This window comes from Schistocerca serialis, chromosome 7, assembly GCF_023864345.2.
Source record: "Schistocerca serialis cubense isolate TAMUIC-IGC-003099 chromosome 7, iqSchSeri2.2, whole genome shotgun sequence".
In the NCBI taxonomy this organism is placed as follows: domain Eukaryota; kingdom Metazoa; phylum Arthropoda; class Insecta; order Orthoptera; family Acrididae; genus Schistocerca; species Schistocerca serialis.
Genome location: NC_064644.1, coordinates 69072694 through 69090872, shown reverse-complemented (window position 1 = coordinate 69090872; position 18179 = coordinate 69072694). Strand labels below are relative to the sequence as shown.

Sequence of the window (18179 nt, the reverse complement as noted above, 5' to 3'; positions counted from 1 at the left end):
AATTTTTCAGAGCGCGCAATGTTCCCCACGCATTGCGTGATGATGCCGCAAGAACATTACACGATTTGGAATAACAAGGTGTACTTGAAAGTGTGCAGGCTTCTCTCTGGGCCTCATCCTTAGTAATTTTGCCAAAACCTTCTGGAAAATTGAGACTTTGTGTGGACTTCAAGGCAACAGTGAATCCACAACTAGTGATAGCAACTTTTCCTTTACCACGCCCGGAGGATCTTTTTGAGAAACTGTGCCCGGGTAAATATTTTTCGAAGTAGGACCTCGCAGATGCGTACTTGCAAATACCGGTGGACGAAGAATCCCAGCGCGTCTTGGTGGTTAACACGCATCTTGGTTTGTACCGATTCAAAGGCTGCCATTCAGGTGTGCCTCCGCCCCTGCATTGTTTCAGCAATATCTGCAAACTGTTTGTGCGTCGGTCCCTACTGGAGCAAACTATCTGGACGATATTGTGATCTCCAGAAAGACGGAAGAAGAACATTTAGCCAATCTCAGAACATTATTTCAGGTCTTGCGGCAAAATGGTCTTCGCTTGCGGAAGGACAAATGTGTGTTTTTTGCTCGTGACTTACCCTACCTGGAACATGTAATCAATGCCCAAGGCATACATCCCAGTCCCGAGCACCTCCGTGCCATACAAGACTTGCCTTCGCCGCAGAATTTGAAGCAGCTACAGAGTGTGCTGGGAAAAATTAATTATTATCATCGCTATGTGCGCCACGCCTCTTCCATTTCAGCTCCGCTTCATCGCTTACGCCGTAAAGGTGTTCCGTTCGTCTGGACGACGGAATGCGAACGCGCCTTTCGCCAGTTGAAATCGGCGTTGCTTTCCAATACTTGCCTTACGCCATTCGATCCCCGGAAGCCCCTTTTGTTGATGGTGGATGCATCGGATTTCGGGATCGGTGCTGTGCTTGCGCACAAAGATGGATCGCATGACCGCCCTCTTGCCTTTGCCTCCAAATTGCTCTCGTCTGCGCAAAGAAATTATTCACAGATCGAGAAAGAAGCTTTGGCTCTCGTATTTGGTGTTACAAAGTTTCATGATTTCTTGTATGGTCTTCACTTTACCATCATCACAGACCACAAACCTTTGACGTCGCTTTTTCATCCGAACAAGTCTGTACCTCCACGTACAGCGCAGAAATTCATTCGCTGGTCTATTTTCCTCTCGCAGTACCGCTACGATATCTTGTATCGGTCCACTGCTAAGCACGGAAACGCTGATGCGTTGTCCCGTTTGCCTGTTGCTGAGGATAGAGCATTCGATTCCTCCGAACTTGCTTGCATGTTCATTGATTCGGAAACCGATGACGTGGTCGAATCGTTTCCGATTGATTTTCGTCGTGTAGCTACAGCCACAGCTGCTGACCCTGACCTTGCTACCGTTCTGCGTTTTGTTGCTACGCAATGGCCCTTGTCAAAGTCACGGATCGCGGATCCGTTGGTTCGCCGATTTTTTGCTCACAAGGAGAGACTTTTTGTACAATGTGGTGTTTTGCTGTTGCGTTCTGATAATGATCAGTTCAGGGTCGTGGTCCCACGTTCGTTACAGTCCTCTGTCTTACGGCTTCTCCACCAAGGAGATTGGGGTATAGTGCGAACGAAACAACTTGCTCGTCAGCACTGTATTTGGTTCGGAATCGATGCTGCGATTACGAATATGTGCTCTTCTTGCATGGCGTGTGCCGAACAACAATCCGCACCACCGCGGAAATTCTTTGCATGGCCGAAAGCCACTTCCCCTTGGCAACGCTTACACATCGATTTTGCTGGTCCCTTCTGGAATGCTCGATGGTTGGTTGTGGTCGATTCCTTCAGTAATTTTCCTTTTGTTGTCCGGATGTCTTCCACGACGTCATCTGCCACCATCCAAGCGTTACCTGCTATCTTTTGTATTGAAGGTCTTTCACAGACTATTGTTTCCGACAATGGCCCACAATTCATGTCCGCAGAATTTCAGTCATTCTGCAAGGCCAATGGTATTCAACATCTGCCATCCGCGCCGTTTTCGCCTGAGTCAAACGGTGCCGCTGAACGTTTGGTCAGATCTTTCAAGTCACAGATGTTGAAGTTGAAAGAGTCGCATTCTCGGGAAGACGCGTCATTGCTCTTTTTGTCCTCGTATCGCTCTCAGCCTCGAGATGGTCGCTCGCCGGCTGAGTCGTCCTCATCGCACCTTGATGTCTTTGTTACATCCGCCGCATCAGGTTCCTGTGCAGCGGCAGCCACCTGTTTTTGCTCCAGGCGACGTTGTATACTATCGGAACTATCGAGGTTCACGGCGTTGGCTCGCAGGGCGCATTCCTCGCTGCCTCGGCCGCGCTATGTATTTGGTTTTGGGGGCCTCTAGTGAGGTGTGTCGGCATCTCAATCAGCTGCGTCTCTGTCGTCGCCTGGGTTCTGCCGCTCCCCGTCTGTTTTCAGCGACGGTGCCGTCCGGTCAGCGCCCTGGGGACCCATCTACTGGCTCGCCTCATCCCCAGGTGTTACCGATGATGCCTTCCATTTTGCCCCATGGCGACGCGCCGCCGCCGCCGCCACCTGTTCTCCCGCCGGCGACGCCCTCAGTGGACGCTTCGATGCAGCCGCCAAGCGCCTCCCTGAGTCACGCGCCGCCGATCGCTTCTCGTGACCAGCTGTCCTCCGACATTGAACTCTTGCCCGCTCCGGACCGGATGTCGTCTTCGCCCGTCGGGTGCCCCGACGCAATGGGGGTCGAATCTTCGGCCCGTCTCTTTAGGAGCGCATCCACCGCATGTTGGCGTGCACCCTGGACTGGGTTTTCAGGCGTTTCCTAGCTCCCCTCGGACCGAATGGCCGGGTGCGGGTGGCACAGCCTCGGCTGTTGTTCGGCTCCCCACCTAGTCGCATACGTCGACATGGGGTCCTCCCCACGGCGGGCGGAAGCCTTATAACACAACCGTACGCCGATTTGCGGGGGAGGAATGTGGTGTCACAGCCAGACACCACACTTGCTAGGTGGTAGCCTTTAAATCGGCCGCGGTCCGTTAGTTTACGTCGGACCCGCGTGTCGCCACTGTCAGTGATTGCAGACCGAGCGCCACCACACGGCAGGTCTAGAGAGACGTCCTGGCACTCTCCCCAGTTGTACAGCCGACTTTGCTAGCGAAGCTACACTGACAAATACGCTCTCAATTGCCGAGACGATACTTAGCATAGCCTTCAGCTACGTCATTTGCTACGACCTAGCAAGGCGCCATTACCAGTTAATATTGAAATTATAAAACATGTACCGTCAAGTGCGATGTTCTCCAATTATGGATTAAAGTTAAGTATTACATCAACTACGTACTACTATTAATTCCCTTAACTATTCCAGACCTCGCGCCAGCCTGCGTGAGCTTAAGTGCGTGCCTTTCGGCTTCCTCTCATAGTGACTTGGCTGTCTTTCCAAGTCACAACACAAAAGCTACTTGAATCTACGCAATTTAGAAATAAGAGATTTAACTTTGAACTTGAATTAAATGATTCTGAACAATTAACAGTAGTAAAATTTAGTACGTACCAAGCTGAGCTGCAGTCACAGGTACGCTAAAATACGTTAACAAAACTCGCACTCTTAATTTGTGCTTGCGTAATCTAAATATTGTAGCCAGCTATGAATACCTTAACTGAACTTTGAAATTAAAGCAGTGAAATCGAATGATGCTGGCGTTTGAATTTCAACGACACTCGGGTTCATTCCGGAAAAGGAAGGGACCCTGCTTGGTATTGCTATTGGGACAATGAGCAACAAAGGTTCATGCTACGTTGCTGTAATTTAGTTATAAAAATGGAACAGTTTGAAAAGATGAGGTCTGCCATACAGTTCTAAAACTTTACGTGCTTCCAGTCTTCCTTGTTGGTTGATTGAAGGTTTGAAGCCGTCGGACGAGGAGGTGGCGACAGTCACTCATTGTCGGCCGTCGCTGTTGCAGAAGCTGGATGTTGGCGCGCCTTCTTCTCGACACGGTCACCAGGCGAAACGGGCTCTTGATGTGCGCCAGCTAATGCTTCCCGGCCGCGACACCGTGTCAGAAACTATCATAGCAAGTCGAGCGCAATTACATGCTGCCCAACCCCGAAAGCGCGGCAACTCGCGGGAGCATCGCACAACACACCTGCTCCACTGCACCACCCCAGCCAGACTCTCCCTCTGCCCGCGCTCCACGCGACAGGGTTAACACTACCAAAGATCCTAAACACTTTGGTTCTCCACACGACCTATCGATGTATTCGTTCGAAAGCATAGTTTTCCCTAGGCCAGACCCAGCGTATAAGTACAAATAATATTCACAAAACAAACCAACATAAATGCATAAATATATATATATATATATATATATATATATATATATATATATATAAACAGTAAAACAATTACAATATATAAAGGCACAGAAATGTCATATATTCAGGTAACAAAATGAGGAAAAAATTTATAGTACAATAGATGGGAATAGGAGGATATGCATTTCCGGCGTTACCAACGTTCCTTCCATATGTCGGGAATGCGTTTTCTAAAATAGGCATATAGCTTAGGAAAAACAAAATACAGGTTATCTTCCGTCCCCCCGGGAAGAGTTTGGCTCTGGTTCGATCCGCTAAAGGTGACTTACAGCTGAAAAAAGTGGGAACTTACAAAATTCCCTGTGAGTGTGGTGCTGCATATGCAGGCCCGAAGCCACGAACTGTCTTGGAGCATTGTATAGCGCATGGATGATACGCCCCTCTGCGGCAATCGACTGACGCAGCAGTAGCAGAACACTGCGTTTTCATGGGACACTCAACGAAATACAACACAACAAAAATTTTGGCTGCAGTTTACAGTTTTTGGGAGGTAAAAATCGAAGAATCGATAAAAATACATCTTACCAATTATTTTATAAATTGTTACAACTGCTTTCAACTGGAAAAAAATGAAGTCTACAATTAACATTATGTAGTCTCAGCGGAATCGACAGGGTAATTCGATACTCAATGATTAGATTATCTCACTTCCACCATCGAGGGTAGCAGAGACAGCTTGGCTGTCTCGCGAGTGTCACCACCCAATGCTTGCGCCGAAAGACACCAACTCATTTCGCATACGTGAGATTCGGCGTAAATACCATGAATGCACCTGGGCCCTTCAGTAGTTTTCATTCACCTGAAGATGGCCGGACGTATCTGGCCCAAAATATCGTGGCAGAATGTCGACGAGATCCGGCTCTACATGCGAAAATTATTAAATATTTTAGAAGTACACCGCGCAGAGTTGCTTATCTGTTAACACTGACGATTCTATGTAAACGCTGCAGGTCTAAGTCGTCGGCTACTGCCATGTCCGTGGCGAGGAGTAATGCCTGAAATTTGGTATTCTCTTCACACTCTGGACACTGTGCATCTTGGAATATTGAATTACCTAACGATTTCCGAAATACAATACCCCATGCGTCTATCCCGAACTAGGAGTCCGCGTTCGAAACCCGTCAGTCCCCGTTGTGCGGCCACTATCACCTCGGAAACCTAGTCACATGAATCACCTAATTACAAGTGACAGATCCGCCAGTGCACTGATATGTCATACCTTGAACAAGCGATATTGTCGCATATCTGTATCCTGTGATATTAGTCACCTCACTTTGATCTGATATGCAAGCCGTACAAATTGTATTCAGAAGGAAGCAGCAAATGAAAATGAACGGTTTGAAAGTTGTGCATATGTACGAAGAAGGATAGTCTTCTCTCAGGTTACTGACAAATAAACTTTGATACTATTAAGATACTTAGAATGTATAGTTCTAATGCCCACGACATGACTCACTAGTCAGCGGTTCTCAGTTCGAAGCTGGACTCATCAATGAAGACAATTCTACTGCAGTCAACGGGATTCCTGGCCGGAACGCGCCTGAGGAGGTAGAAGAAGGCGGTAGGATAGCAACCTGGTTGTCTCCAGCATACGTCCCGACAACCAAAAGTGCTGGACTGGAGTGCCATTATTTTTATAGTGGGGCCCTTCTGCTTGTCATCCGCATCACTCTTGCAGGAGGGCGGTTCGTTGACGATGTTCTGCGTCCCAGTTTTTGGCTCTATATGACAAGCCACCCTAGACTTACATTTCAGCAAGATATTTCCCGCCCTTACACCTCGATTGTTTGTACTGCTTATCTTCGTGCTTTCCAAACACTGCTTTGGACACCAAGGTCACCTGATCTCTTCGTAATTGAGAAGGTTTAGAGCTTTATGGGCAGAACTGTTCAACAATATCTATATATCATCAGTCGGACCAATGAGATACAATTTGGTATGCAGTGAGACAGGTTTGGAAAACTGACAGAGTTTACCTAACGGAAAATTTGTATCGAACCTTAATCTCGTAAGAATAGTTGTAGGTAGTTAACAGAAAGAAATAATTTTGCTAGTAGTAACATCAACTGATTACTGTTAATTGAAATAGTTATACGGTTGCAGCCTATTTAGGCATTATAATGTAGATACATTATTTATAAAGAACCTGTTTTTACTAATTCAAAATGAACTTCCATTAAATACTGTTCTGTGAAGTGCAATGATCTCACCCAAATGGACAAATTACACATTGGTTAGCAGCAGTTGTCACTTTAGCAGTTAAGCAGTCACAAGATTAATTTAATCATTACATTTGCCTTTAATTAACGTAGTCTAAACTTGCTCTTCACACTCCACACAAGAGCAGATAGCACATGATAATAGTGAAGTACAATTAATATACCCATTTACTATACAAAAGCAATAAGGAGACACAGCATACAAACCTTCTTCCTTTGCTTCTCAGTAATCACTTCAAGATTCATTAGCCAGAAACCTACTTATCTGATTTATCCGTTTTATTATAATGGAAAAGAAAAGTGTTCCCACAAACTATACTTTTCATTGTAACAACAAAACAATACACACTTTCGAATTTATGTATCCTTAAGGTAGAATTGGATTACTCTTTCATTTGAGACCATTAATTTTGTACTATTTTATCACTCTTTACCCAGACAGAACCTCTGCAAAACCAGAGATAATCTCCAGTAAACTTTTACTTCAAACAACCTCAAGATAAAGTGTTTTATGATACCACTTGGGAAGCTAGTCGTTTTTGGAAACAACTTTAAAGCAACAAACAGTAGAACTCTTTTGTTTTTCAATACACTTTCCAAAAATGATATTCAAGTTCATTTTCTAGAAGTTTCAGAATACTCAAACATAAATAGTCTGTTTGGTATTTATGACAAACAAGTAAATTTTACCCTGCACATTAGAAGTACTGGCATAGCTTAGCCGCGCATCAATAAAATGCACTGTAAATCTGTAAATGCGTTTTATTTCTTCACTTAAAGGAAAGGATCCTACTTGGATAAGTGCATTAGATGGTCACATTGTTCAAACACATTATGAATGTTAGGACTATATTTTCAGAGAACCAAACACTACGTTACTGGTTCATACAGCAATACAATTCTGACCTTTCAAATGTATGACGAAGTGGTTGCACAATCGAGGTGGCGAGCGTGTGGCGGCTAGGTGATCTTTCCATTGGCAATAATTAGCTCTACTTAGCTCTTCTTGGCATTGTTAATATCATTTTTAGAGCATTTCCCAAATCGAGAGCACCATTTTACAGCCACATATTAAATCCGAGGCCATTCCATTCCACTTGTAAAGCTCACTCGGAATCTGCACTGTTTACTAGTCAGTTACTTGCTGTCCACTGACTACTGTGCTCTCTCACTTGCCACCCAGACTGAGCGCCACATCCACGTTTCCCTAGCGCGCCAACTCACTACCGATGCAGCGGGCAACTACTCTGGGTTTCTCTTAATACAATACAAAGTCCCTTTGTATGTACCAGTTATTACATAGTTGCCAGCAAAAATATTTTAAAACATCTCATTATTTAAACATATTAAGAAGTCAACACAAATATACGTAATTAAATACCACTTCCCTCCAAATAATACAAGGAACTTAACTTACAAAGAGTAAACATGACACACTACCTTTCCACTTCTTTAAAGTAGACCAAAGACAAAACATAGTGCAGAATTAATCAGTACAAATTATTATCAATATTGGCGGTAGTGTTACCAACACGTTACTGACTTGCTCAATTTGTGAAACACTTTCTTTTAAATAAATCATCCAATATTTGTGAAACTGTAACGATTTCTTGTGTCTGTACATCTAAATCACATCTACCGATTTCCGTCATATTTGGATAAATCCTTCATGGTACTAATATTTTATGTCTTAAAGTGAAACCGATATGTGATGCAACATCGAATTGCGGCTATAGTTCTGCATCAGCAGTAGAATGTTACAGAACAAATGAGAATCTTCGCCGGACCGGGCTCCAACCAGGATTTATCTAGTGGCGAGAGTTTACGTTAACCGCATCGGATATCCACGCACGCCTCCAGGAGTGACCCAAATCACTAATGTACAACTGATACAGAACCTAGATCGCAGTAGGAGTTAATCCTTCACTGACAGACAAACGTCGCCACGTAAATTTACCTTTCTTCACAGTACATAAATTCTGTTGGTATCACCTGATTCCTTACGTATTGCGAAGTCTATTCAACAGCGTGGATCTCGGTCAGACAAAGGCAGATTGTTTCTCAACCACTGAAAGTAGCAAAGACTGCGTCTTCGACTCTACCATTCCGAGTCCCAACTATAATCAAACAGTGTAATGACGAACTAGTTTCAAACAGAAAGGATCACACGTCACACATCTGAAAATAAATACCATCCGTCCAGAGCAAACCCACTCGCCAGAGACATAAGTCTGTCACAGTGATAAAACAAAGAGATTACTAAAGACTTTGTATCGGTAAATCCAGCCTGGTTAGAGCAAGCTCGCAAAGATAATAGAAAATGCAAGAATCGCGATTCCTAAATAGGACAAAATATACTGCAAAGAAATGAAAATTGTGAATAAGGCACCTTTCAAAGTTGAACATGGCCCGTTGATATATAAATTACAGTTTTGAAACTTCAGGAACAGATACGGACTCTGACCACAACATATTCGTCATGAACTATGTAACAAACCTGAAGAAATTGCCAAAAGATAAGAAATTAAGGAGACGGAACCTGGATAAACTGAAAAGACGAAAGTTTTTAGAGAGTTTCGGAGAGATAATTTGGCAACAACACTACAATAGGGAAAAGAAAAACAGTAGAAGACCAACGAGTAGCTTGGTGACATGAAACAGTGATGGCATCAGACGATTAAATAGGTAAAAAGAAAAGGCCTAGAGGAAATACTTGAATGTCACAGGTGGTATTTAATTTAACTGATGAATCACAAATTATAAAAACCCAGCAAATGCAACCGCCGAAAGAGAATCCAAACGTCTAAACACTAGATCGATAGCAAGTGCAAAACCTCCAAGCGGGAGTGCCCAGAGGACAAATATAAGAATTCAGAAGAACGCGAAAGATAGTTATCGCCTACAGGAAAATTAAAATGTTCTTTGGAGAAAACAGAAGCAGCTGTATAAACATCAAGATTTCAGATGAAAAACCAGTACTAAGCAAAGTGTGAAGGGCTCAAGGTGGGAGGAGTGTATAAAGGTCTATACAAGGAAGACGAAGAATATTATAGAAAGGGAGGAGGACGTAGATGAAGATGAGATGGTGTATATGACACTGCGGGAAGAATTTGACATATCACTGAAAGGCCTAACCCGAAACAAGACGCTTGGATTAGATGATATTCCGTTAAAACTACTGACGGCCTTGGCAGAACCAGCCATTTCTAAACCATTCCATTAGGTGTGCAAGACATGTGAGACAGGCGAAATATCCCCAAGTTCAAGAATAAAGTAATAATTCCAAATCCATAGATACTAGGTACTGATAGATGTAAATTTTACCGAAATAGTTTAATAAGTCATGGTTCAAAATCAAACACGATTATTTATTGGCGAATGGAAAACCTGGTAGAAGCTAACTTCGGGGAAGATCAGTTTCGATACCAGAGAAATGTAGGAACACACTAATCAATACTCACCCTTCGACTTCTCTTAGAAGATAGGTTAAGGAAAGGCAAGCCTACCTTAAGAGCATTTGTTGACTTAAAGAAAGCCTTAGACAAAAGCCTTAGACAGTGTTGACTGGACTATTCTCTTTCATATTCGGAAGGTACAGGGATAAAATAAAGTGAGTGAAAGGCTATACAGAACTTGTACAGAAACCAGACAGCAGTTTTAAGAGTCGAAGGCATGTAGGGGATCTAGTGATGAAAAGGAAGTGAGACACGGCTGTAGCTTATCCCCAACGTTCTTCTTCGATCTGTACACTGAGCAAACAGTTAAGGAAATCATAGAAATGTTCGGAGTAGGTATTAAAGGTGATGGAAAAGAAATAAAAACAGTGAGGTTTGCCGATGACATTGTCATTTCACCAGAGATACAAAGGTTTAGGAACAGAAGTGAACATAATGGACAGTGTCTTGAAAGGAAGATATGAGATGAACGTCAACAGAACAATGATAATGGAATGTTGTCGAATGAAATCAAATAATACCAATGGGATTAAATCAGAAAACTAGGCAAGAAAAGTAGTAGATGAGTTTTGTTGTTTAGGCAGAAAATAACAGATGATTGCCGATGTAGGGAGGACACAAAATGCTGACTGGTAATGGCAAGGAAAGCTATTTGAGTAACAAAGTAACAGATGATGGTTGAAGTAAAATGGATTTAAAATGTAGACTGGACATGGCAAGGAAAGCATTTCTGAAGAAGAGAAGTTTGTTAATACTGAATATTGGTTTCAGTGTTTGGAATCCCAAAAATCGTAGGACTGATGGACTGATGAGAACCAAGCGCCATGCATGGGCGGTATATGTTAGTCGGATGGATAACTGCCGATGGCCGTTGAAAACTGTGGATCATACTCCACGTGGAAGATGCCCACTAGGAAAACCGAAGAAGAATTAGAGGGATGGAATCCATGAGGACTTGCTGCAGATTTGAACACAGAATGATTGGCGCAAGGAGGCACAAAACAGAACCCAGTGGAGGAGCAACCTTGTATCAGCGCGTGGTCTGCTTTGCCTGATCGCTTAAAGTAAGTAATTAAGTAAGTCAGGAAGTCTTATCTGGTCTGGAGTGTAACCAGGTACGGAAGTGGACCATCGGCGACAAACAGTTTATAGAAGAGAAGAACCGAGGGTTTTGAAATGTCATATGTAAGAAATCATTTTCAATTTTCCTGTAGGGGGTAACTACCTTTCCCCTTCTTCTAAACCCTTATACATGTCTTCTCCTGCTTGACCGCTTTGCACTTACTGTCAGTCTCATTTTTTAGATTTTTGTTTTCCCTGTCGTCAGTTTCATTAGCTTCATTTAAATTTTTCCTCTTTTCTTCAATAAAAAATTCAATATAGCCTCTGATATTCTAAGATTAAATGGGCTGATCGCGTAACTGATGTGGAGGTACTTATAAATTGGAAAGACAAGAAATTTGGGCAACATCTTGACTAAAAGAAGGGATCGTTTGATAGTGCACATTCTGAGACATCAAGGGATCACCAACTTACAGTTTGGGTGGGGGTGTGGCGGGAGGAGGGCAAGAAATCATAGAAAATGACCAACAGGTAGATACAGTAAGCAGATTCAAAAGTGTGCAGGTGGCGGTAGTAATTCAGTTATGAAAGGGCTTTGACAGCGTAGGGTAGTATGAGGTGCTAAATCAAACCAGTCTTCGAACTGAAGATTACGATAACACGTAAAGCCTTAGGATTAGTTTGGACACCTCTTTTGATACCTAGAAATATTTTAGACGCGATGGTGCGCCATGGTCTCCCTTTGATCTTAGGACAGACTATAAATTTGCAACGAACGTAACAAGATAATGATTAGAGCTTTTTAGGTGCAGGAACCCTGATACTAGAGATGTGGCAAATACGTACAGGTTAAAGACTACTACAAAAATTTGCAATGTATGTGCATAGTTGTGTTACTAAATAACAGAGTGTAAGTATTGAAACAAAATTGGCATCAAAGAATTTAAAGTGCTACCAATGTAACTCTTTCTTCTCCCGTTATTTGACCATAAAATAACATTGACGGCCGACGTTACAACGGAGTGTGAAGAAACATAACCGGAAAGCAGTCGCCTTTATGAAACACTACTGCAGAGTTTGACAGAGAGCTACGATGTGAAACGTTACACATCCCTGACTGGCAAACCTACGCTGTAACTCGACAGGACACGTGAGTATGCAATCGGTTTGCGTATTATTACATTTCTGGCATACTGGGGCAGCTCTATAGAACCGTGTAAATATGTTTGTATTGCACTGAGATTTTATGGGTGCGAAGTAAGAAGTTGATAATAACGTAAAATTTCGTTGGTAGCAAAACGAATGGTAGTAACATAGCTTATTGACAGTTGTGACTCACGTGAGAAGGGTAAATATTAGGCAGTGGAGGCCACAGCTGACATAGTCTGAATATCTTATTGTGTCGTGAAACAGGCACACAGATAAACAAATATAAAATTACTTACGTCAGAGCCTCATCTGGCGCATCTTCTTCAGTATATTCAGCTGGTAGTTTACTGGCCCTAGGCGAAGAGGTCCGGAGCGTTTAGTATAAAAAGGCGTTGAGGTTTTCTGAGTTTATCCGTCGAAAGAGCAATCGTTAGCAGTAAGTTGCTTCCTCTCATTCTCATATATCGTCTAAGCACCTATCTCGTATTACATTTTAGCTTTGTAGGTCCTCCGTTATTCCGTAATCTATGTTCCAGCTCTCATTAAGAGACTGCTATTTTTCTCACTAAACATTGGCCAAAACAGATAGTTTTTCGCTGTCTTGGAGAAGCTGAATATCGAAGTTACAGAATCAAGAAGCTTGAGTATGAGATGAAACTGATGATTTGTCTCAAACATACAGTTACTATCTTTTAACTATAGTAAACTCGTGTGGCATTAAGGACTGGGAGACGCCTACGAGGATGTCCAGGCGCCTCATTAGAAAGAAATTCATACATCGCGGGCTATTGCGGCATTACTTCATAATGTGTGTGTGTGTCTGAAGTGTATGTGAACATGAATGGTGCTTGTAGCGTTTTAAATCGCGTTTGTTGATGACGGAAAGACAGGGAATGGAGAGGGTGTAACCCGGTGCCAGCAGAGAGTCTATTCCTGTCGATTATCACCGAAGGCGTCGTCGAGATTAACCACCCCATGCGACTAACCAATCATCATAGTCAGCGTCATATGTCCATAACATATGAGAGGCTGTGAAGAGGTTAGAAATTCTTAGCCAGAGCGCTTCCGCGAAGTCTGGTGATCAGTTACTTTGTACACTCCCTAATTGTGCCGCCCCCCCTCCCCCTTCCCAATCTTGGGCACGCCTATGCTGTTGCAAATTTTTTTGGATCACCACTAGGATTCAAACCGCTTACCTCCGGGTCGAAAATCATTGGAAAACAATGCTTTAGAAACGAAAATATGTTTTCCCTGGCGCGTCGTTAAGTTTATTCACAATCGCTGCCTACTGGACCGCTATCAAGTGGCACTGGGAACAATATAAATGGCTTTGAGACTAGTTCAACCATCAGAATTTATACTGTTCTCAAACATTCTGATAAAACAGTATTGTATCAAACTTTTTCAGTACTTTGATCTAACATAACATTAAGAGGGGAGAATGTATTTCTGATGTTGAATCGGCAATTTAGGCTGTAACTGCGACTGTATTTTCTCATTGCAGGACTGAAACGCAAAAGTATGCGGTAGACACTCTAGCTATGTAACTGGGTCTAGGATTATCACAGCAGATTTGTGATAGTTTTGCTATTGTAGCTATGTACCCAGTTTTGTGGGCATAGCTGTTTGCTTTCACGTCCAGTTTCACGACTGCATATCGACGTTACTAGCGCCAGTTCCTTACGTAACTGACAGCGCTGAGGTAGAAGTTATGGCGAATTGAACCTCTTAGAGCGCATTCACCGACTCACTTCCCAGGAATACTGTTCGTATTTGTCACATGTCGCTGCCTCATCTGCTACAGACGATGACTTCTTCCCTGGTGCTGCTGGTTCCGCTATTGTTGGCTGGGGCAGTCCTGGCCGACTCCTGCACGCTGCCCGACGCCTCCACAGAGACCTTCAGCGTCACCACGGTGAGTCTCCGTCACCTGGCAGTCTGCTTCTGGTCATCAACATCTGCATCGACATCTACATATACATCGAAATTCTGAAAAATACTCTCAAGTGTCGGCCACAGGGTTCATCGTACCACGTTCACAATAATTCTGTATTATTACATTTTCGAAGAGCACGCAGAAAAAGACATACGCCTACATCTTTCCGTGCGAGCTCTGATTTCCCTTATTTTATTACGATGATCGGTTTTCCCTATGTAGGTCGGCGTCAGCAAAATATTTTGGCATTTAGAGGGTAAAGCTGGTCATTGACATTCTGCGAGAAGGCTCCCCCGCAGCGAAACGCACCTTTGTCTTACTGCTGCCCACACCAAATCCTGCATCATGTCAGTGACACTTTCCCCTCTATTTCGCTATAATACAAAACATGCTGTTCTCGTTTTATCTCTCTAGTTGTATTCCGTTCATTCCATTGGTAAGGATCGCAGACCGCGTGGCAGTAGTTCAAAAGAGGACAGACGTAGGCAGTCTCTTTAGCGAGATGCAGAGTAACACCATACTCATTGTCCCCCTCATCGACAGCCCTTCACCTTAAGGTGGAGATCTTTTATGTCTTCAAAGTACACCATCCACATATAAATGTCTCAACATTCAGCAGCAGGATCGCATGATGTTCTTCATCTTCTTCCAGTCTATGGGATACGTTTATCGCGCTCCAAAACAAAACGAATTTTACTAAATTGTCTTCATCCCGTCGTTGTCTGTCCTATATCCGGTTTTCCAGTTATTACATTGTACTGTTTACGTCGCAACATTTTCATGTGGTCACACCAATTTTGTTGGTAGTGCCTGTTCTTTTCCCATCTAGAAGCTGTCTTATGTCTTCACTTCTCATTCTGTCTCTTAACGTTAATCCATGCAGTGACCACGGAATCCCCATCTGTATATAAGCTGCTATAACTGTTTGTCACCTTCTTTCCTTATTATGCAATTATCACTAAAATACACAAGAGAAAGCTTAGCCATTACGTTGTGTAGGCTAAGTGTTATCTCTTTCCCTGTATTTCTAACAAGATAGCTCTCTAAACAAACATTTATAACGTTATATTTTGAACCATATCTGAATTAGTTTTATTTATGATATGTCTTACCTGATACATTTTAAAAAATTTCATTGTTCTGTTATCTCAGTGTTCTGCGCTGTTTTGCGCTTCTTACGTGTTTCATTTCCAGTGACATTGCTTTTGTTATATTTACAAATATGACCATTCTTTAAGTCTACAAATCGTTATTCAAATTAAACTCGTTTTCTTGTAAAGTGCTTTCACTCTCTGCTTGGGGAACCTGGTCATCCGCAAATAAAATACAATTAATACGTCTGTTCCTTTCCACGTCCATCTTCTTGGGGCTTTTCGGATTCCATTCTTCTAAAACTCTGTAGATACAAACATTTATCAAAAAGAATTGGTGAGAGACCGTACACCTGTTTTACTCCCTGATTTTCAGTCAACAACTCTTCATTTATAATAATTTATTGTTTACTGACCATGATGTAATGGCATTCAACAAATCGGGAGGTTCATTGTTCCCAGTCAACAGTCGCCATTATTTTATCAGTCCTACTTTATCGTAGATTTTCTCTTAGTGAAGGAGAAGCGGAAATTAAAATAAATTCGCATCTGCAGAAGATAATTCTTAACTATAACTTCAATGCTCCTCTCATAAAAATGTTTCTGCTATTGGCTGGCAATTTCTTTAAAGACAATACGAATAAATTTCATGAATCTGTTCTACGTCGTTTATAACAAATGGTTCAAATGGCTCTGAGCTCTATGGGACTCAACTACTGAAGTCATTAGTCCCCTAGAACTTAGAACTAGTTAAACCTAACTAACCTAAGGACATCACAAACGTCCATGCCCGAGGCAGGATTCGAACCTGCGACCGTAGCGGTCTTGCGGTTCCAGACTGCAGCGCCTTTAACCGCACGGCCACTTCGGCCGGCCGTTTATAACACAAGCGAGACTGAGTGACAAGTGCAGACGTGTTGTGTGTGGTCCGCAGGCCCACAAGAAGTGGTACCAGCAGTACCGCTACCCCTCAACGGACCTGGACCCCCTGGGCTGCCTCATTCTCACACAGGACCCTGGCGAGGCTGCTAACCAGATGACGCTCAGCGGTGCCTTCAGCCAGGACCCACCGTGAGTACTTCCATACTTGATCTGTACACGACGTCCGTTTTTACGGTAGTAAGTGTCTCCTATTATTGACTGAGTTAATGGGTGATTCTGCCTCACACTTGGTTCGGCTGGGAAACAGCAGACTGGAAGTTCAGAGAATAAACCAGTGTCACATATCGGATCTCGAAGCAGGAATCTTTTGCGTTTTGCATTCAAATACTGAACAGAGCTTTTCGAATCACGACTCACGAACAAAATCAAAGCTTTGCTTCTGCCATTACAGTTTTCAGACAAGTCATGAACCGTAACTGGTGGCACATTCTCTAAAGTGTTTGCACTTCAAAGAGAGGGGTTCAGCCACTGAGTATCTTTCTGGCCCTTCATTTATTCCTTCAGTGGAAACTACAATGCAGACTGAAAATTCATACCGGGCACAGGTCTGTCTTTCGATCCCGAGTCGGTAATAGGACTTCCTGTGTCATTTACTGCTACTTTCTCATGTGGTCGTGACTTTTTGTCACGAAAATTGGCAACTTGGAGCTGTGAGTGGCACAACAGCTCTCTCTATAAATCGTTAACGGCAAATGTCTGAGTAAGGCAGGGCATCAACACTCACAATAAGTCCATGCTATGTAAATCAATGGGGCCATCACTGCTTCGGTTCGTGGCCGCCATATCTTTCCTAAAAAACGAGCTGCTAATAGTAATTACCGGTTTTTGTTGCTGAAGAAGGATCTTCTGAATTAAACGTACAGTCGACAATGATGTCCTTCGAGGCAGTGTGGAGTAAAGCCTACAATGGTTTTGAAAAATATCTCAATAAACGTATACAGGGTGTTACAAAAAGGTACGGCCAAACTTCCAGGATACATTCCTCATACACAAATAAAGAAAATATGTTATGTGGACATGTGTCCGGAAAGGCTTAGTTTCCATGTTAGAGCTCATTTTAGTTTCGTCCACCTATACTCAATGGAGCACGTTATCATGATTTCATACGGGATATTCTACCTGTGCTGCTAGAACATGTGCCTTTACAAGTACGAGACCACATGTGGTTCATGCACGATGGAGCTCCTGCACATTTCAGTCGAAGTGTTCGTACGCTTCTCAACAACAGATTCGGTGACCGATGGATTGGTTGAGGCGGACCAGTTCCATGGCCTCCACGCTCTACTGACCTCAACCCTCTTGACTTTCATTTATGGGGGCATTTGAAAGCTCTTGTCTACGCAACCCCGGTACCAAATGTAGAGACTCTTCGTGCTCGTATTGTGGACGGCTGTGATACAATACGCCATCCTCCAGGGTTGCATCAGCGCATCAGGGATTCCGTGCAACGGAGGGTGGATGCATGTATCCTCGCTAACGGAGGATATTTTGAACATTTCCTGTAACAAAGTGTTTGAAGTCACGCTGGTACGTTCTGCTGCTGTGTGTTTCCATTCCATGATTAATGTGATTTGAAGAGAGGTAATAAAATGAGCTCTAACATGGAAAGTAAGCGTTTCCGGACACATGCCCACATAACATATTCTCTTTCTTTGTGTGTGTGGAATGTTTCCTGAAAGTTTGGCCGTACCTTTCTGTAACACCCTTTATATTAGTCGCTCCCAAAATTTCACCGCTACTCCTCCAGAATATGGTTCGTGATTTGATCATGTTACGGCGTTTATGACAATGGAAAATTATTGACAAGTGCGAATATTGGCAACTGCGAAACTGCGAGAGTGAGAAATATCCTGTAGCGGAACGACATCACAGCCAATGATATAAAGTCTACATTAAACTTCTTTTAATTGTCAAGAATATTTCTTTATTAATCGCTTGAGGACTAATTCTGTTAGGA

The 18179-nt window shown here is 43.1% G+C and overlaps 1 protein-coding gene across 1 annotated transcript in view; it reads left to right on the top strand.

Annotated features, from left to right (window-relative positions):
• Positions 1 to 18179, top strand: part of LOC126412712 (uncharacterized) — a 64656-nt gene that overhangs the window by 44258 nt on the left and 2219 nt on the right. The window contains exons 2-3 of the mRNA XM_050082430.1: positions 14058 to 14168; positions 16215 to 16351. Coding sequence (XP_049938387.1) covers positions 14061 to 14168; positions 16215 to 16351 — 245 coding nt within the window. The 5' untranslated portion in view covers positions 14058 to 14060. The remainder of the gene's footprint in view (positions 1 to 14057; positions 14169 to 16214; positions 16352 to 18179) is intronic.